This window comes from Cherax quadricarinatus, chromosome 84, assembly GCF_038502225.1.
Source record: "Cherax quadricarinatus isolate ZL_2023a chromosome 84, ASM3850222v1, whole genome shotgun sequence".
In the NCBI taxonomy this organism is placed as follows: domain Eukaryota; kingdom Metazoa; phylum Arthropoda; class Malacostraca; order Decapoda; family Parastacidae; genus Cherax; species Cherax quadricarinatus.
This window is the reverse complement of record NC_091375.1, coordinates 14,799,524-14,818,394: the sequence shown is the minus strand read 5'-3', so window position 1 is coordinate 14,818,394 and position 18,871 is coordinate 14,799,524. Positions and strand designations below refer to the sequence as shown.

The 18,871-nt window shown below is 39.5% G+C and overlaps 1 protein-coding gene and 1 pseudogene across 8 annotated transcripts in view; one reads left to right on the top strand and one right to left on the bottom strand.

The window, feature by feature from the left end:
- Nucleotides 1–2,000: 2,000 nt before the first annotated feature.
- On the bottom strand, nucleotides 2,001–10,494 carry LOC128704295 (guanine nucleotide-binding protein subunit alpha-14 pseudogene; annotated as a pseudogene).
- The window catches only part of LOC128704298 (uncharacterized), a 33,042-nt gene continuing 20,826 nt past the window's right edge, over nucleotides 6,656–18,871 (top strand). For 5 of the 8 annotated variants that reach the window (XR_011394377.1, XR_008409429.2, XM_053799438.2 and 2 more), the window contains exon 1: nucleotides 13,917–14,054. Coding sequence is in view for 3 of the 8 variants with exons in the window: in XM_053799438.2 (XP_053655413.2) it covers nucleotides 14,040–14,054 (15 nt within the window). In the remaining 5 variants the exon portion in view is untranslated. Of the gene's footprint in view, nucleotides 6,675–10,317; nucleotides 10,581–13,916; nucleotides 14,055–18,871 lie in introns of those variants that run through there. The other 3 variants (XR_011394383.1, XR_008409431.2, XR_008409432.2) reach the window with 2 other exon arrangements.

The window sequence follows — 18,871 nt, the reverse complement described above, 5'->3', positions numbered from 1 at the left end:
TTTGTGGGTGTAGTTAACAAATGGACTTGTGTGAATGTATGGCACACCCGTACATACACTTGTACATTACTGCATGTGTGCTTACACAGAAATGTGTAAACATGCAGCCTTATATACACAGATCAACCAAAGGGATGTTAGAAAGCATTTCCTTAGTCTCAGGGTGGTTGAAAAGCAGAATGACTTAAATGAGGCAGTGGTGGCTTCCTCCATTCACAGTATCAAAAATAGGTACTCTGGCCCAGAAGGCTAGAGTCCGGTAGAAGTTGGCCAAGCACCTCAAGAAGTTAAGCCAGGAGCAGTCTCGACCTCTGCATACACAACTCGGTGAGTACATAGTGAAGATCTGCAATTGTTATGCACAAACAAGTATACAGGAGCATAGAAGTAGTAGTAGTTTCAAGCAGTGGTTATATATTCAAACCTTTTATTTATATAATTGTATTTCCTCACCTCAACTCACTTAAAACAACTTACATAATACAGTGGACCCCCGCCTTACGAACGCATCGGGTTACGTTAAATCCGTCATACGAAGCATTTGAACGCAAAAATTTTGCCTCGCCTCACGGTAAAAAACTCGCCTTACGTGATTCGTCCGGGACGCATCCCACTTGTGGCCTCAGCGCCAGTGTTTACAAGCCAGCCAGTGCGGTCGCATCTACGGATACATTCGGTACATTTCACATTATCCCATTGTTTTTAGTTCTTGTAACTGCAAAATAAGTCACCATGGACCCCAAGAAAGCTTCTAGTGCCATCCCTGTGGTAAAAAGGGGCGAGAATTAGTATGGAATTGAAAAAAGAGATTAAGGAAATGTGTGCAAAGTGGGTTGAACTGCAAACCTTTATGGATGAAAATCACCCTGACACAGCTACTGCAAGCCTTGTTGGCAACCTGTACAATGACAATGTTATGGCCCATTTTAGGAAAGTCTTAAAGGAACAGGAGATACAGAGCTCTATGGACAGATTTGTTGTGTGACAGAGGTCCAGTGACTCTCAAGCTGGTCCTAGTGGCATTAAAAGAAGGGAAGTAACCCCGGAAAAGAATTTGCTACCTCAAGTTTTAATGGAAAGGGATTCCCCTTCTAAACAATAACTTTCCTCACACTCCCCCTCCCATCAGTCATCACCAGATCTTCAATAAAGGTACGTGTCATGTATTCTATTCTTAGTAGAGTAGTAATTGTGCATGTCTTCTTCAGTTTGTGTGTATTAAAAGTAATATTTCATGTGGTAAAAAAATTTTTTTTTCATACTTTGGGGTGTCAGGAACGGATTAATTTGATTTCCATTATTTCTCATGGGGAAAATTAATTCGGCTAAAGATAATTTCAGCGTATGATGAGCTCTCAGGAATGGATTAATATCGTAAGACAGGGGTCCACTGTACTTTCCTCGTGGTACACAAATGAGTGTGTCATTATCTCCCGGGAAAACTATGGTCACAGCGAGTTTTCAGCCTTGTGCTTCATTAAGTCTAGCATTGTTTACAAAGTTTAACACTAGCTTTTGGCGACCTATAAATTCTTAGTATTTCATATCCTGTTGATAGTTGTATTCTAACAGAATTGTATATTTCATATTAAAATTGCGCTCTAGTTATTAACACTTAGTAACAGTCCATTTATATAATTTCATTTATTTCTCATGCAGACATGCACTACAACAAATAAAATTTCACATGCACAAGTTAGGAAATGTATTTTCTGTTGCTGTAATAAACTGTTGTTTAACAATTGCAATGTTTCTTATGCAATAGCACATAGTCATTATAAGCATGAACTCCTCAAAGGAGGCACCTTGATGCTGGTGAAGAGCTCTTGATCCAAAGAACTGGAATTATCCTCCCTTGGATCAATCCTGATGGCTTGCCATTTATCATCCCTACAGGTTTAGCACTTCCTCACCTGATTGAAACAATTTATACTAAGCATTATGTGAAGTGACCTTTGGACAACCAAACATACATGAGGATAAGCATATTAAAACAAATCTTTTAAATTTGCATTTACTTCAACAAATCACAACACTTAGTAGTTTATAATCAAACTTACATTTTGCTAAAATTTAAACCACAATGTCTCATCTCATAATTGTGGTAAATTGTGTTGCATAGTTTCCAGACACTAATTTTTCTAAAGTATTAACCACAATGTTTTATGATTTTGGTTCACTGTGTTGCATGTTTTCTGGACACTATTTTCAGTGGTAAGGACATTTAAAAAATTCATAGATACTGTAATTTCCACAGCAGAGTAAGTTACAAAGGCAGTTATGTGGAAATATTTAATATTTTTCATTACTTTCAAAATCTTTCACCAGCCAACTTTAAAATCTCACCATCTAACTTCAAAACAGTTAGTTACTATCTACAGTACCTTCAGAATCTCTCACCTAACTTCAAAACTTGTGACTGTCCAGTTTCAAAATCTCTCACCATCTAACATCAAAACCTGTTGCTAACTTCAAAATCTCTCACCATCTAACATCAAAACCTGTTGCTAACTTCAAAATCTCTCACCATCTAACATCAAAACTTGTTGCTAACTTCAAAATCTCTCACCGTCTAACATCAGAACCTGTTGCTATCTAATTTCAAAATCATTACCTCAACATCAGTGAGGAGCTCTTGATTCAAGGAACTGGAGTTATCCCTTTCCTTGAACAAACCTGATTGCCCATTGTTCCTCAGGCTCTCTGGATCTCTGTGGATTCAACATTTTCCCCAATTAAAAAAATATATATATTATATTTGTTATTAATAATATATTATCCTACAGATTTATTAACAGTCAGCTACAATAATTTTTTTTAGCTGATACATTCTAACCAGAAAAACAAAAAACGCACATGTGTGCGCACACACACACCAGCAAAGAGGTGGGGCCAGGAGTTGTAACTCGACCCCTACAACCACATAGAGGTGAGTACACTCACACTCGCTCTCTATGCAAGGTAAATTAAGGTGAGTATATGGGGGCGCCAAGGGCCGTAGTTTCTTTCCATGTTATTGAAGCTTCACAGTACACTCGTGTGAAGCCTTCTTATAATAATTACACAAAGTTATACATGGAAAATTTAATTTTGTTACCATTAATCCCCAAAACCCTAAGATCTATTTACATGGTAACCATAAGTATGTACAGTGGCCTTCAAGACTCGCTTTTTGAAGAATCTGAAGGTTTAAAAGATTTATGTATAGCGAGGGACTTTTCCTTCAGTGATAGTCCCTCTTGTTGTGACTATTAGGCTAGCTGTAAATGAATTATATCATTATCTGTTCATGGAGGGCACAGAATATATATACACAGAGGTATGTATATTTCTCTCAGCATATATATGCTGAGTTTAATCCCAGTTTTAGGGATTGAAGAATTCTTGTCTGGTGGTGAAAAGGTTACATGTAGCCTTAATGTCCCTAGTGTAGTTGATAGGCTTTAAACCCCATTAACAAGCCTGTCCCATAAAGAAATGGGTGATGTGTCTTGATACTGGTGAAGAACTCTTGATCCAAGCAACTGAACCTGACCTTCATTTTCTTGGCCTAAACCTTATTGCTACCTATTTCTCCAGGCATTGTATGACCCCCTACAGGTTAGTGCTTCCTACGAATATCATAAGGGACTATATACAAGGGCGCCATAGCTGCATGGGAGGGACTAGGCTTCTTAGGGCCCTAGGCTTTAAAGGGTAAACCTTATCATATAGGATAGATTAGACATTATAGGGCAAATTGGAAATACAAAACCTTTATAATTCAAACTGGACCTTAGGCAGCCTGGACCTTATGCCATATTAGGCAGCATTAATGAATATATTAATAACTGGACATGCTCAAAATTCAGCTTACACTTTCAATCTGTTATTAAGTTAACACAAGGGAAACTTAGCAACACTAAATTGTTTTAAGCTACAAAATACTACATTTTCCTCTTAATATAACACTGTGATTTATGACACTTTATTGAGAATACATTTTGTCCACCAGGAACATGCGAGCTCTGAGAATCAGTGAAGTCTAAAGACTAAAATTCTTCTCAATAAAATGCCATAAAGCACACACTGTTATTAACATGCTTGTCAGTATAATACCACTGCTACACAGTTATTTACCACTGGTATACACTTTTTCTGTTATTAGACATTCTTGACCCAAGTAACTGGATGTATCCTCCCTCTCCTTGGATTGAACCTGCTTGTCTACCATTCCCTCCAGGTGTTGTATAACTCCTACAGCTTTACCATTCCCTCATTTATTTCTACTGGAATTTATCACAGTGTTGTTAGCTACCAATTTGAACCATTAATATTGCACTAATAAAATATATGTACGTATTCACCAATATTTACACTATACACCCTCCATCAAGGAAGGTTCCTTGATGCTGTTGAGGGGCTCTTGATCTAAGAAACTGAACCCTGTTCTAGTTCTTTGAATCAAGCCTGGATATCATTCATCACCCATACGGGTTGAGAGCTCCCCGTGAATGATAATATAGTAGTAATAATAAGTAATATACGGTACATTAAGTGCTATTTACAGTGAAAAATAAAAATGTAAATTTAACAATATTTACATTTAAATAACCCTTTCAAGTTTAGAGCTTAGATATTATTATTACATTTAAATAAAGTGTCTACTTGTACAATGATTTAAAAAGTGATTGTTCGTAATATTTGTTTCATACTTGATTTTTGTCCTCTGGAGAGGGCAAATTCTTGATTATTTAACCCTTAAACTGTCCAAGCAGATCTATGTTCACATGCGTAGTGCTCCAAAAGTAGATCTACGTTTTTTTTACATATTTTCAAATATAACAAAAAAAAACGTAGATCAAAGTTTTTTTTACATGTTTTCAAATGTAAAAAAAAGAAAAGATCTACTTTTTTTACATACTTTCAAATGTTGAAAAAATGTAGATCTACGTTTGGACAGTTTAAGGGTTAAACCATTGTCTAAGCTTTGTATAACCCTTCTGGGTTTGGCACTTCTCCATACAATTTGTTACTACTCAAAAATCTACTTAAAATCAAAGAGCAACACCATGTAACTTATTATTATTACTACTACTAATTATTCTATATTATTGTTATTAGAGAAACTTCCCAAAATAAAGAGAAAAATAAGAATTACAATAAAAACAGCCTTGTAGGTAAAATTCGTAAATTCGATGGTTCGTAAAAAATCAACCATATTGTAAATGAGGAACTGAAATATATAATTAAAACAAAAGAATATCGTGTGGTATCAGCTGCCTTGTATCAAAAAAGTTATCAAAGATGAGAATATATGAATAATAAGTTATCTGATAGATATCTATTATGATTGCTGTTATTTGTGCTAAATTATTAATAAACTTGTAAGATTATGCCTTCAGGTCAGCCATGAACTAGTACCATCCACTAGCAGCCATAACTAATAGCCTCATTTGCTAACACTGCTCTAACTTAGCTGTGACATCAACTAACATCATCTAAATTATCAACTAGTTTTATCTAACACTGTCAATGTTATCTACTAACATTATCTTCATCAAGTCATGAACTAGTATGTGTTCATCTAACATTACCATCATTTGATATCATTTAAAATGAACGAGGCTTGGTAGGGAACTGGTCGCGGGGGCAATGACTCGAAATTGACTCTGGGTAGATCATCTATCATGTAGATAAATGGTTGAGAGAACTGACAGGTTGGTAAATTAGACACATGTGCAACACTTAGGTATCTTTATTATGAAAGCATTTTGCCACACACTGGCTTCCTCAGTCCAATATAGAGAAGAATGATTGATGATCAGGAGTTTGAGGCAATCAGTCCCTCAGCCTGGAGCTGATGCAATCAGTTCATCAATCTTATCAGGATTGATGGACTGATTATATTAACTCCAGGCTGAGGGACTGATTACTTCAAACTACTACTGATCTGCAACCATTCTTCTCTCTATTAGACTGAGCAAGCCAGTGTGTGGCAAGACATTTTCACAATGATACCCAAGTGTTTCTAGTGTCTAATTTATCATCATCTAAAGAGCGTCTCTTCCTGGTATCACATGCTGCACTGTTGCTAATATTGATAAATACAGTAAGTTTTTATCTGTGCCTCTTACATAATTTTAAATTTTAACTTTGTGCAGAATTTAGCCTATGATAACCCAATAGTCAATGTGACCCTCTCCACTACTGTAGTAGCAAAAACTGTAGAGGTCATGCACAGCACCTGCAGTAGTATTAATGACTGCTGTATCTTTGATACTTGCACTATAGAGGTCAGTAATGGGTGGCACTGTACAAGTATAATAACTGTAATTGTATGCCACCCTAATTAAAAATGCCTTATAACATTGAAAACTTTTTTTTTTTTTTTTTTTTGAGGTGGAATCTTCCCACTGCATATAAAGCAGAAAACAGTGAAGGTGTTAACCCACTTCTTTCAAACAACCAAAAAACTGGGCAATATTGACAAACGGAAAAATAAAGCCTATCCAAAAGCTGGGCAGAAGCAAAAAACACAGGCGAGGCAGTCATCGTGAAGATGATAATGATGAGGTCTCGTGCAGCAGTACAACTGATGAATAAGAATAACATCTGCCTGATACTGGATTGTGGCAGGACAAGTCCTAAGGTTGAGCTTCAAGGGATCACTCAATTCTGGACGTCCTGTGAGGGTGAGTACACTGAGTCGTCAGTATTTTGTAGAAGCCAGCAGCTGCAGTAGGTTAGGTAAGGTTTGTCAGGAAACAGGACAAGTGTTTCCTGACCCGAGTCTTAGTCATGTGATGACCCACAGCTGGAGCATTTGGTCATCTAACGAGGCCTTCCACTAAAGCTGCAGTAGCCTACTACTGTAGTAATGACGGCTAGATTAATGCTACCAAACTTTAGGAAGGTCAGCAGCCTACTCGGAAATCTGCTAACCAGTACTAGCACTTTTCTTGACCAAGGTCAGTTGTAAATAAGACCGGAAATAGGACAGAGCTTAGTAAAACTATATTAATGATAATTTATGTTTCAATTGATTATAAGGTCATTGTCATAGTGTAATTGGCTTGTCTTGTCTAGTAGGTTATCTTTCGTCAGGCAACTGGATAAATGTTCCCTGACACTGGTCATAATCACAAAAATGACATGAATATTCTACTGTAGCTTTACCTGTATATATTACATAAACCGGTGTTGGTCCCCACAGACCTTGGTAAACCTGTAGTCAGTGAAAGCATTTTGCCAAGTCTCCTTAAATCTGCTCCCTTGTGGTTTAGCGCTTCTTTTTTTTATAATCCTTAAATCTGCTGTCCCAATTCATCTACTATTAAGTAAGTACTTAGGAGTTAGTCAACTGCTGTAATTTGCATCCTAGAACACCCGGAAGAAAAATAAATCACATTTTGTTGCTTTGTTAGGTTATCATAGGTTATAATTCCTTAAGGAAACTATGGAGGCAGCCATTAAGCTCTCCCTGTCAGTACCTCGCCTGAAGTGTATCAAGCAAGTTTTCAAGATATAAGAACATCCCTCTTCTCCTTCCCCACACCCAAAACCTAGACATTTAATGAATATGATAATGGTATACAATATATAGCCTTCAAGGGTGATTGATTACATCGTCGTTACACCTTTACTGTTTCTGCTACCTCTGTACTCGGCTGAAGAAGCCTACTGTGTAGGCGAAACGTTTCGGAATAAGTTACTTAACCGTTGCACACGTGTCTTATCAACTAGACATTTAGATCCAGTGTTACAATCTTTGACATTTATACCTCTAGTGCCGTAACATTTCTCACCTCCAGCAGGCCATTGACATTTGCATACTCTCTCTGGCACTCACTTTAATACCTTTTCAAAACTATTTACACTCTCCGGATAACATACCTCAATTTTATAATCGGCTACAAGCCTGTTTTATCGGAATATTCTGTATAGTCCTTGTGGCTTAGTGCTTCTTTTTTGATTATAATAATAATATCGGAATATTCCTACGATATATCAAAATTCCCAATATGGTTAGTTACGAGACTGAAATAATTGGCTTCTCCGCCAGACAAAATATATAACAATGGCTTAAAAACAAAGATCATTTTGCCAGAATAAATTCATCGCGAAATTAAAATATTTCATTGATGTTAAATACTAAATTTAGGCTGAGGAGGATTAAAATTATATATTAATTTTAGGTGAAGTTGATATGTCAGTTTTCGTGAAAATATATAGTGTGAATACCGAGATAGATATATTAATGTATAAAACATGAAAGAGTGCTATACGGCTTGTTTTACCGCCTAGGCCTATTTAGAGCACGAAAGACATTAAAAGGCTTAATTAAACAATTAGAGAAAACGTATATATGGCTGCAGATAATCTCCAACATATCAATGACCTGGAATAATGGTGGTCATGAGCTGCTGACATAGTAAGACAAAATCTGTCTGTCACAGTAATTTTCAGATACAATGAGTATCTGGATTTTGTGTATAAAAGAGTTACATACAAAAGGCACCATATTTATCATTGATAATACAAAATAAATGGTAAGTGTAACCATTCAGAACATACGAAATAAAGGAAATATTTAACAGCTAATTCGTTTTATAGTGAAATCAGTGAGGTAATGTACAAAACTTCAAATATTTTTGTAAAACCAACATTACTCATGAATATAACATCTCAAGGGAACTTCACAACTACTACTTTCTACATATACCTGGATATTCCATTTTAAACACTGCTTCACTTATTACAACAATTTACATGATTTTTTTTTGTACGACAGCCATCACTTCTCGCTATGAAGTCATTCTTGATATTTTTCACTAACCTTCATGTCTCACTACAAGCTAGACATCACTCACATCACCATATAAATTAACTTGTACTTTAACCTTTTGTGACTCTAGTATCGAGGTCCTATAAGGCAATGGGTAGCAACCATTGCATAAAAACCAGTTAGATCCATGATGGTATTTGCTTAGACTAGTTCGCTGTCTCAGGACCATCAAACGTCAAGTTTGGAACGGGTCCATGAAAAGTCTGATATTGTCCCACAAAATACTCTCTCTTACGGCAGCAAAGACAAACCTGGTCTTGTTGGTGTCTGTAGCACAGGTCTCGTGGGAGAAGAAATTGTCTCTAGTCTTGGCAAAGGTCACAAAGCGATTGCGAATGTAATCTGTAGCACTACGCGCGTCTCCTCTGGGACCAGTGTAATCTGGGAAGTACTTGCTCAGGTCCGACCTATTTATCTTCTTCTGAAGCACATCAGTCTTGTTTAGGAACAAGATCATGCTGGTCTTGGAGAAGCCAGGGTAGTTGAGCGTCTCGCGGAAGAGCTGTAATGACAGTTCAAGTCTATTCATGCCATCTTCTTCCTCCTGACTCCACGTCTGATCATATTCGCTCAAAGCCGCCAGGAAAATTATTGCGTTGACTTCATCAAATAGGCGCAACCATCTCCGCCTCTCCCCGCGTTGGCCGCCGACGTCTGTTATCCTAAAGGTCCAGTTTCTGTCGTGGAAGTCATAGACAGTGGCTGCGCGGGTGGGGATGCGGAGCTGGAGTACATCCTCTTGTGTGGGCAAGTATGGCTGCTGCGCCAGTCGCTCAGTAGCTGACAGGTAGTAGGCTGTGCTGTCTGGCAAATTAAACTCGTTGGCGCGTAGCCAGCACTCCTGGGCTGCCGTGTCCTCCCACAGGACTCGCATGAGGTGTGCATGATCCTGGGGCAGCAGTGCTGGTTTTACATCATCATCTAACAAGCCCCAGTCTGTGGGCGTTACTACTGCTAGTGTATGGGCGGCATGCGCAGCTTCAGGTGTGCCCCAAGGCACGGCAGCTTCATGTACAGCTGCTATTAGTCGTGTAACGCATGTGAGAACATTATCCAGCACGTGCCGAGTGTAGGACCGTAGAGAGGCTGGGGACATACCGCCACTGTCAATAATTTTCATTTGTCGCATAATAGTGGACTTGCCAGTCTCTGCTGCCCCTAACAGGAGAATGTAGACAGTATGACTGCGGTGTGTGTCTCTGGCCAGCGACCCCCCAGATGTCATAGAGGGCACTTCTGGCGAGGGGATGCATCCACAGCGACACATGAGGCCGCAGTAACAGGACAGAGGACACGCCATACCTGGCTGCCACACTGAAACTGCTGGATACTCTCACCTCTCCCAAGCAACACCACCTACAATAAAAGAAAACTGTCGCATTGGCACACTACTAGTACACAATTATTTATAAATTATTTCTTAATTTTGATTTACATGTTTTACTGCAGCATCACATTAATACTGACAATAATATTTCTGGAAAACCCAGGCGCCAGCTGACCACCTTGGGAACACCTCTCACACTTACACTCCCTTGTGACTGCAAGTTGTAGACGGTGCCGTGGCTGCTAGACTTCACCTCCCCCACACCGAGTACTGCAAAACTATGTGTATTTGATCCATGACAAGCAGTACAGTGTTGTGTGAAACGTGTATTAAGGGAGGTGGAGTGCAGAGGGGCGTGCCAGCCACTGCGTCTTGCAACACTGACTGAGGCTGACAACATCAACCTGACCACAGCTGCCACCTGAGGTACGATAACACCTCATTCAAACACATTTAAAATAAACAATTTCATTTCTTTTCTTTTAATATCACTAACACTTTTTTGTAAGCTATCTTTTACTTATTATCAGTTTTACCTTCGAATTTACCAAGAAAAACCTATGCATCAACTTAAACTAGTTTCACGTTTACTTTTCCCGTACTGGAAACACTCTTGTTGCTACCAATCCACTTCTTATTTCTTTTACATAGAACGTTGCAGACAACGTTCCATCTGGTATAATAATGCTTAAACCAGAATGTTGCCAGCATATATGTGTTTGCAAATATTTATACTCTGTATAAACAGAGTGGTGTTACATCTGCGAGGATGTCCTTGATGCTATACTGTCGGTCACAATACAGGAACAACTTTTTGTCATAATGTCCAACCTTTGCAATCGGGAACATCAGCTCCACCCTCCTCAGTCAGCTGTACGCAACTGGACAGATGCAAGATATACGCCAGGTACGGAGCAGCTGTACGCTTTTGGCATCAAATAGGCTGGGTTAAGCAACATTGCCAGCGGCTAAAGACTACGACCGCTGTTGGTGGGTTTTGTTAATGACGTCACATGGGAAGCCAATCAGTCCGTTTGTTAGGTCCGGGTGGCGACGTCATTACCAGGTAACCAATCAGAAGCCCGGATGGTTGAGTGGCCGTCAAGCAAGTGGAGACATCATGCCCACATGACCAATCAGGAGCTTGGATGGTTGTGTGGCCATCAAGCAAGTGGTGACGTCATGACCATGTGGCCAATCAGAAGCCTAGATGGTTGTGTGGCCGTCAAGCAAATGGAGACATCATGCCCACATGGCCAATCAGAAGCCTAGATGGTTGTGTGGCCGTCAAGCAAATGGAGACATCATGCCCACATGGCCAATCAGAAGCCTTGATGGTTGTGTGGCCGTCAAACAAGTGGCGACGTCATGCCCACGTGGCCAATCAGAAGCCTAGATGCTTGTGTGGCCGTCAAGCAAGTGGTGATGTCATGAACAGGTGACTAGTCAGGAGCCTAGATGGCTGTGTGGTTGCCAAGCAAGTGATGTCACAACCACATGAGTAGTCAAGAGTCTGGTGTAGAGTAACTAGGGGAAGGTTCAAGCACCTGGTAACACGTGCAGGTGTCTCCTGGTTAATGTTTGACGTAATTACCAGATTTCATTTCCATACTGGAGTGAGAGATATAGAAAGAAGTGCAAAATAAACCCAGTGAGGAGCAGGGGTGCAGTGGGCACAATAAGGGAACACTGTATCAACATTCGTGGCCCCAGATTATTCAATATCTTACCAGAAGATATCAGAAACACTGCTGGAAAAAATGCAGAAGTCTTCAAGAGAAAACTGGACAAGTGTCTTCACCAGGTGCCAGATCAACCAGGCTGTGATGGATATGTGGGGCAGCGACCCACCACCAGAAACAGCCTGGCTGACCAGCCAAACACCAGACAAGTAAGCACGAGAGTAGTATGACTCGTCAAAGGTATATCAAAGGATAACTTGAGAAAGCCTTTTCTGAGTGGCTTCAACATTTACACACAGTTGTACACTAGGAAGCTGGGGTGATGCGCCCCTCTGGACGAATCTGATGACATCTCTTACTCATTTCTGCAACATTGCAAGTTCCTGATTTGTTGATTGCAACACGAAAGGCCTAGAACCATTATTCAACTTCCCCGTGGTTGTTTTGCATATATATATATATATATATATATATATATATATATATATATATATATATATATATATATATATATATATATATATATATATATATATATATTACAGAAGATTTAAGAGATACATTGTTGATATAAAGGTGGCATAAATACTGATGGCACAAATACTGATCTCTGGCTGAAGGAGACTCGAACCTACGAACCTTAGGACAAGGTACGCAGTGCTTTACCAATCTACCCACACTGGACAATACCTTGGCGTGTAGCTTGCGCTACACGTTTGATCCAAGGCAGCCAGCTTTCAGGGAGAAGGCTTACAGCTTTTCATCTCATCCCCTGCATATATATATATATATATATATATATATATATATATATATATATATATATATATAAGATGGGGTGGTAGGGGAAGTGGAATGTTCAAACGGCTTCAGGAAGAACTCCACAGACTCCTAAGTGCACCACTCACCCTTTTCCCCTCATCAATTCTATGATTCACCTCATCTTTCATAGACCCATCCGCTGACACGTCCACTCCCAGATATCTGAATACATTCACCTCCTCCATACTCTCTCCCTCCAATCTGATATCCAATCTTTCATCACCTAATCTTTTTGTTATCCTCATAACCTTACTCTTTCCTGTATTCACTTTCAATTTTCTTCTTTTGCACACCCTACCAAATTCATCCACCAATCTCTGCAACTTCTCTTCAGAATCTCCCAAGAGCACAGTGTCATCAGCAAAGAGCAACTGTGACAACTCCCACTTTATGTGTGATTCTTTATCTTTTAACTCCACGCCTCTTGCCAAGACCCTCGCATTTACTTCTCTTACAACCCCATCTATAAATATATTAAACAACCACGGTGACATCACACATCTTTGTCTAAGGCCTACTTTTACTGGGAAATAATTTCCCTCTTTCCTACATACTCTAACTTGAGCCTCACTATCCTCGTAAAAACTCTTCACTGCTTTCAGTAACCTACCTCCTACACCATACACCTGCAACATCTGCCACATTGCCCCCCTATCCACCCTGTCATACGCCTTTTCCAAATCCATAAATGCCACAAAGACCTCTTTAGCCTTATCTAAATACTGTTCACTTATATATTTCACTTATATAAGATCACAGTAAACAGGTGATATCAGAATATGCAAAACAACCACTGTGAAAGAATAGTGAAATTCCAAGAGCTTTCGTGACTAATCACATTATCAGGGAATTACACTGTTCTTTCATATATATATATATATATATATATATATATATATATATATATATATATATATATATATATATATATATATATATATATATATATATAAACATTAACAGTACGTCACATTTATGAGAGTTACAGAAACGTGAGAAGGCTGGATATGACCACTGGGGTGTAAGTGGAAACCTACAAGGTGGGAGGAACCCTGGTCGTGTGTCACCACACCCTCAGTAAACCAACTTTCAACACCAGCTATAATTTTTAACAATTTTTACACCATTCCTCACCGAGCCTATCATATCTGGACCTTATTAATAGGAGGAAGCTGGACAATTGAACACCAAGGGAAAGACCAATGATAAAAAAAAAAAAGTTTGCCAGTTTGGTATGAAAAAAAGTTAACGTTTAATGTTTTTGAGGCAATGGGTTGTTTAGGTTGGTAAGCAGTGATATATGGGCTGTTGAACTGCCCCAGCGGTCATTATATATCTGTGACTCTGCCCACGTTCACACAAGACTTCGTACTTAGAAAATATGGAGATTAATTACGTAAGTATTGGATTGGAGTGTATTACATTATTATAGTTTGACTTATTAAGTTATTTTACAATTAAGCTGATATTTAACCTAGAACCTAGGTTAAATCTGCATAATATATACCTTTACTTTACCTTTGATGAGTTTCGAGAGTTTTTCTACTCCGGGAGCCCGGCAATGGGCCAGGCTTGTCTGGTGCTAGCCTGGTCAACCAGGCTGTTGCTGGTGGTGGCCCGCTGACCCACATATCCGTCACAGCTTGGTTGATCTGGCACCTGGTGAAGATAACTTGTCCAGTTTCCTCTTGAAGACTTCTACACTTGTCCCAGCAGTGTTTCTGATATCTTGTGGTAAGATGTTGAATAATCTGGAACCGAGAATGTTGATACAGTGTTCACTGTACCTACTTACTGCTAGGTGAACAGTGAGAGCAGGTGTAAGGTAATTAAAACCCAGGTACCTACTTACTGCTAGGTGAACAGTGACAGCAGATGTAAGGTAATTAAAACCCAGGTACCTACTTACTGCTAGGTGCCCCGGTGGCCTGGTGGCTAAAGCTCCCGCTTCACACACGGAGGGCCCGGGTTCGATTCCCGGCGGGTGGAAACATTCCGACACGTTTCCTTACACCTGTTGTCCTGTTCACCTAGCAGCAAATAGGTACCTGGGTGTTAGTCGACTGGTGTGGGTCGCATCCTGGGGGACAAGATTAAGGACCCCAATGGAAATAAGTTAGACAGTCCTCGATGACGCACTGACTTTCTTGGGTTATCCTGGGTGGCTAACCCTCCGGGGTTAAAAATCCGAACGAAATCTTATCTTATCTAACAGTGACAGCAGATGTAAGGTAATTAACACCCAGGTAGCTACTTACTGCTAGGTGAACAGTGACAGCAGATGTAAGGTAATTAACACACAGGTACCTACTTACTGCTAGGTGAACAGTGACAGCAGGTGTAAGTAAGTAAGCTTATTCAGGTATACACAAATACAGTTACATAGAATTATCATACATAGCAGCATATGTGTAGAGAACCTGGGATAACCCAAAAAAGTCAGACAGAGTGACTTATTTCCATTGGGGTCCTTTTACCTTATTATTATAATATAAAGGTTATAATATTTTCTTATTATTCTATAATGAAGATAGCATCTCATTATCTCACTAAAAAGACTATCTACTACACGAGGGTCATTAAGACTATCTACAATACGAGGGTCATTACTAGGAATAAGGTAAAATTTACACGTATGTTAGCTAAAAAATAGAAAATCATTCCCCTCCCTTTCTGTAGCTACATTCATCAGACACCTTTTGGCACTCTTCTTGAACTGGTTCATGCTATGACTGGCTTTGACATGTGCGGGTAGTCTGTTCCATTCCTTTATTGCTGTACAATAAAAGGTGTTTGAAGCCTGGCCACTGACTGTGGCTACTACAAAGTTGTGCTCTCTCCCCCTAGTATTATGATTGCTTTGGTTCCCAACCTTGACAGTAAGATATTCTGGACACTGTTTGTGAGCAATTTTATAAACATGATTTAGCTTCAGTTGTTTTACTCTGTCTTCAACATTCAGCATATCCAACTGCTGTAATTCATCCTGGCCTACATGTTCTCTTGGTCCCAGCCCCAGGATGAATCTTACGATTTTGTTCTGGGTGATTTGCAGTCTATCTTTCAGTTTTTTTGTCAAGGCAGAGTACCATGAAGAGCAAGCGTAATCCATATGACATTGTAGAAGGGCTAGACATAGGGTCCTGCGAGCCTCAGTAGGTAGACACTGTGCTTGTCTATACAGGAACTTCAGTCTGGCATTCGCTTTCTTTACTACACTGTTCCCTATCAATTCTCCTGACATGCATGGGTCAAAGGGGATTCCCAGATATTTTACTGATGAAACCAAAGTGATGGGCTCCCCATTACACTGGACATTAAAATTATTTACCCTTCCCAGTTTATGTTTCGTGCCAAAGAGAATGGCTTCAGTTTTCCTGAGGTGTAATGATAGTTTGTTGTCTACTAACCATTTGCTGCAGGACTCCAGTTCCAGTGTTAAAACATTAGCTATATCTTGTGGGTCTTTACCTGACACTACTGTCATCTGCGTACAGTAGGAGTTTGCACTTGACACTGATAGGCATGTCATTGACATAACATAAGAATAATAAGGGACCCAGAATACTACCTTGGGGAACTCCACATGTTATCGGCAGGGGTTCTGATTCCGTTTTGTTGATTTTGACTATTTGTCTCCTGTTGCTAAGGTAGGACCTAAACCAGTCTACAGAACCTATACCGATAGCTTGAAGTTTCTTACATAATATATTGTGGTTGACAGTATCGAAGGCCTTTTGCAGGTCTAAGGTTACCATACCTATGAGGTTCCCCTTTGACATTTCAGTTCTCAGGTAATCCATCAGATTAATTAGGGAGGTGTCGGCTGAGGAGGATCTTCTAAAGCCCGATTGATAGCTATGGAGAATGTTGTTATTAAGGTACTTAACTACTTGAGAGTACACCGCCCTCTCTAGAATTCTAGATATTATACTGAGTATACTAACAGGCCTATAGTTGCTGACATCAGACCTACTATTTTTCTTGAAGATAGGAGTAACTCTGGCCTCCTTGAACCCCTCCGTGGCCCGGTGGCCTGGTGGCTAAAGCTCCCGCTTCACACACGGAGGGCCAGGGTTCGATTCCCGGCGGGTGGAAACATTTCGACACGTTTCCTTACACCTGTTGTCCTGTTCACCTAGCAGCAAATAGGTACCTGGGTGTTAGTCGACTGGTGTGGGTCGCATCCTGGGGGACAAGATTAAGGACCCCAATGGAAATAAGTTACAGTCCTCGATGACGCACTGACTTTCTTGGGTTATCCTGAGTGGCTAACCCTCCGGGGTTAAAAATCCGAACGAAATCTTATCTTATCTTATCCGGTACGGTATTAGTGGTGATTGATAGATTTATTATGTGAACAATAGGGATTGACAGTTCAGAAGCACCATCTTTTAGGAACTTAGACGGGATGTTATCAGGGCCAGTGCTCTTAGTTGGGTTTAACCTGCTTAGTTCTTTTTGAATAAAGTCATGAGATACACTTACTAGTTGACAACTGTTTGGGGTTACCCCTTTATTGGTATAGTATGTTTGAAACTTATCAGAGTCTGTGTTAAAGGTATTTGATGCAGCTGGTAGTTTACTTACTAGTGTTGATGCAACAGATGTGTAGTATGAATTAAAGCAATTTGCCACCTTAGATGTTTCGTGGCATACCTCATTATCGATAGTGAGTACTATGTTAGACCTATCTACTGGCTTATGGCTATACCCCAACTGTTTTAGTTGTTGCCAGAGCTTTCTGGGGTTATGCTTATACTCTTCAATTTTTGAGCAATAGTGCTTTGCCTTTGCTCCTTTTATAAGTCTCTGTACTCTGTTCCTCACCCTTTGGAATTCATTTAGTGCTACAATATCCTGTCTGTTTGCTTTAAATCTTTTTATCAGCGGGTCTCTGAATTTCATATTATCTAATATCTCAGTAGTCATCCAGGGTTCAGTTCTTCGTTTAATCCTAACCTCTTTAACTGGTGCAATATTATCAAGGATGGTAGTGAACATTGTTTTGAATTTTTCCCAGGCATCGTTTACGTCCGTGCAACTTGTTATCTCTGTCCAGTCACAATTGTGTAGCATATTACCAGTGTTTCTTTACTGTAGTTTCTAGCTGACCTCATTTTTATTGTCCTGTGTAGGCCTATCCTATCCCTAGTGATTTTCCTGGTGCAGTAAATGATGAAATGATCACTAAGACCTGTGATAATGACGCCTGACTGACTAATGTTTTCAGAGCGGTTACAAAGTATGTGGTCAATTACGGTGGTTGAGAACTGCGTGATCCGGGTTAGTGTATTTATTAGTTGAGTGTAGCTATTTAAACCTAGAATTTGCTTATACCTTTTGCATAGCCCGTTATTTTGCTGCTTAAAACAGATATTGAAGTCGCCCAGTATTATTGTCTCGCAATTGTTTTCAAGTCCGGACAAAACTCTGGAAAAGTCTTCTAAGAACTGGTCCTGAGTAGGAGGGCGGTAACTAGTTCCTACTAAGATGGGTTTGGTCTTGGGAAGCAATACTTCAAACCATAGAATCTCCAGTTTATTGTTATTTAAATCAGGTCTTGGGTTGTAAGCTAAGTCATTTCTAATGTAGGCACATACTCCACCACCCTTTCTGTTTCTATCTAAGCGTTTTATATTGTAACCTATTTTGACCTCGTCATCAGTCACCATATCATCCAACCAGGATTCAGAGATGGTTATAACTGCCGCCCTAATTTTGTTAGCTAGAATCCTAATCTCTGCCAATTTAGGAAGAAGTGATCTTGCGTTGACATGAATAAAGTGAAGGCCTGTTTTCATAAAACAATTATAATCATCAATATATGGCAATGGGTCATTTGTATTAAAATTAGGTAAATCAATGTCATCATTGCTAAAGGGTAACTGTGCCAAAGTGCATTTGTTACACACAAAATGAATTCTGGCGCCGTTGCTATAATTGTACATACATCCATCATGCACCCACCCCTTACATATTTTACATAAGGTGCCTTTTCTGTTTTTCATGCGTACTTTAGTACAGTGTATGTACCTGTTTGAGATAATAATGGCTGTGTTGTCTCACATTGACCTATGTATGATTACATATGGAGTTAAGGTTATCATTCCTAACTGCTATACCGTCATTAATCTAACTGTTTTGCCTCTGCACAATAGTTTGAGGTCCTGGATTAATTTGGATATCACCACTTAAGAGCGCTACAATAAG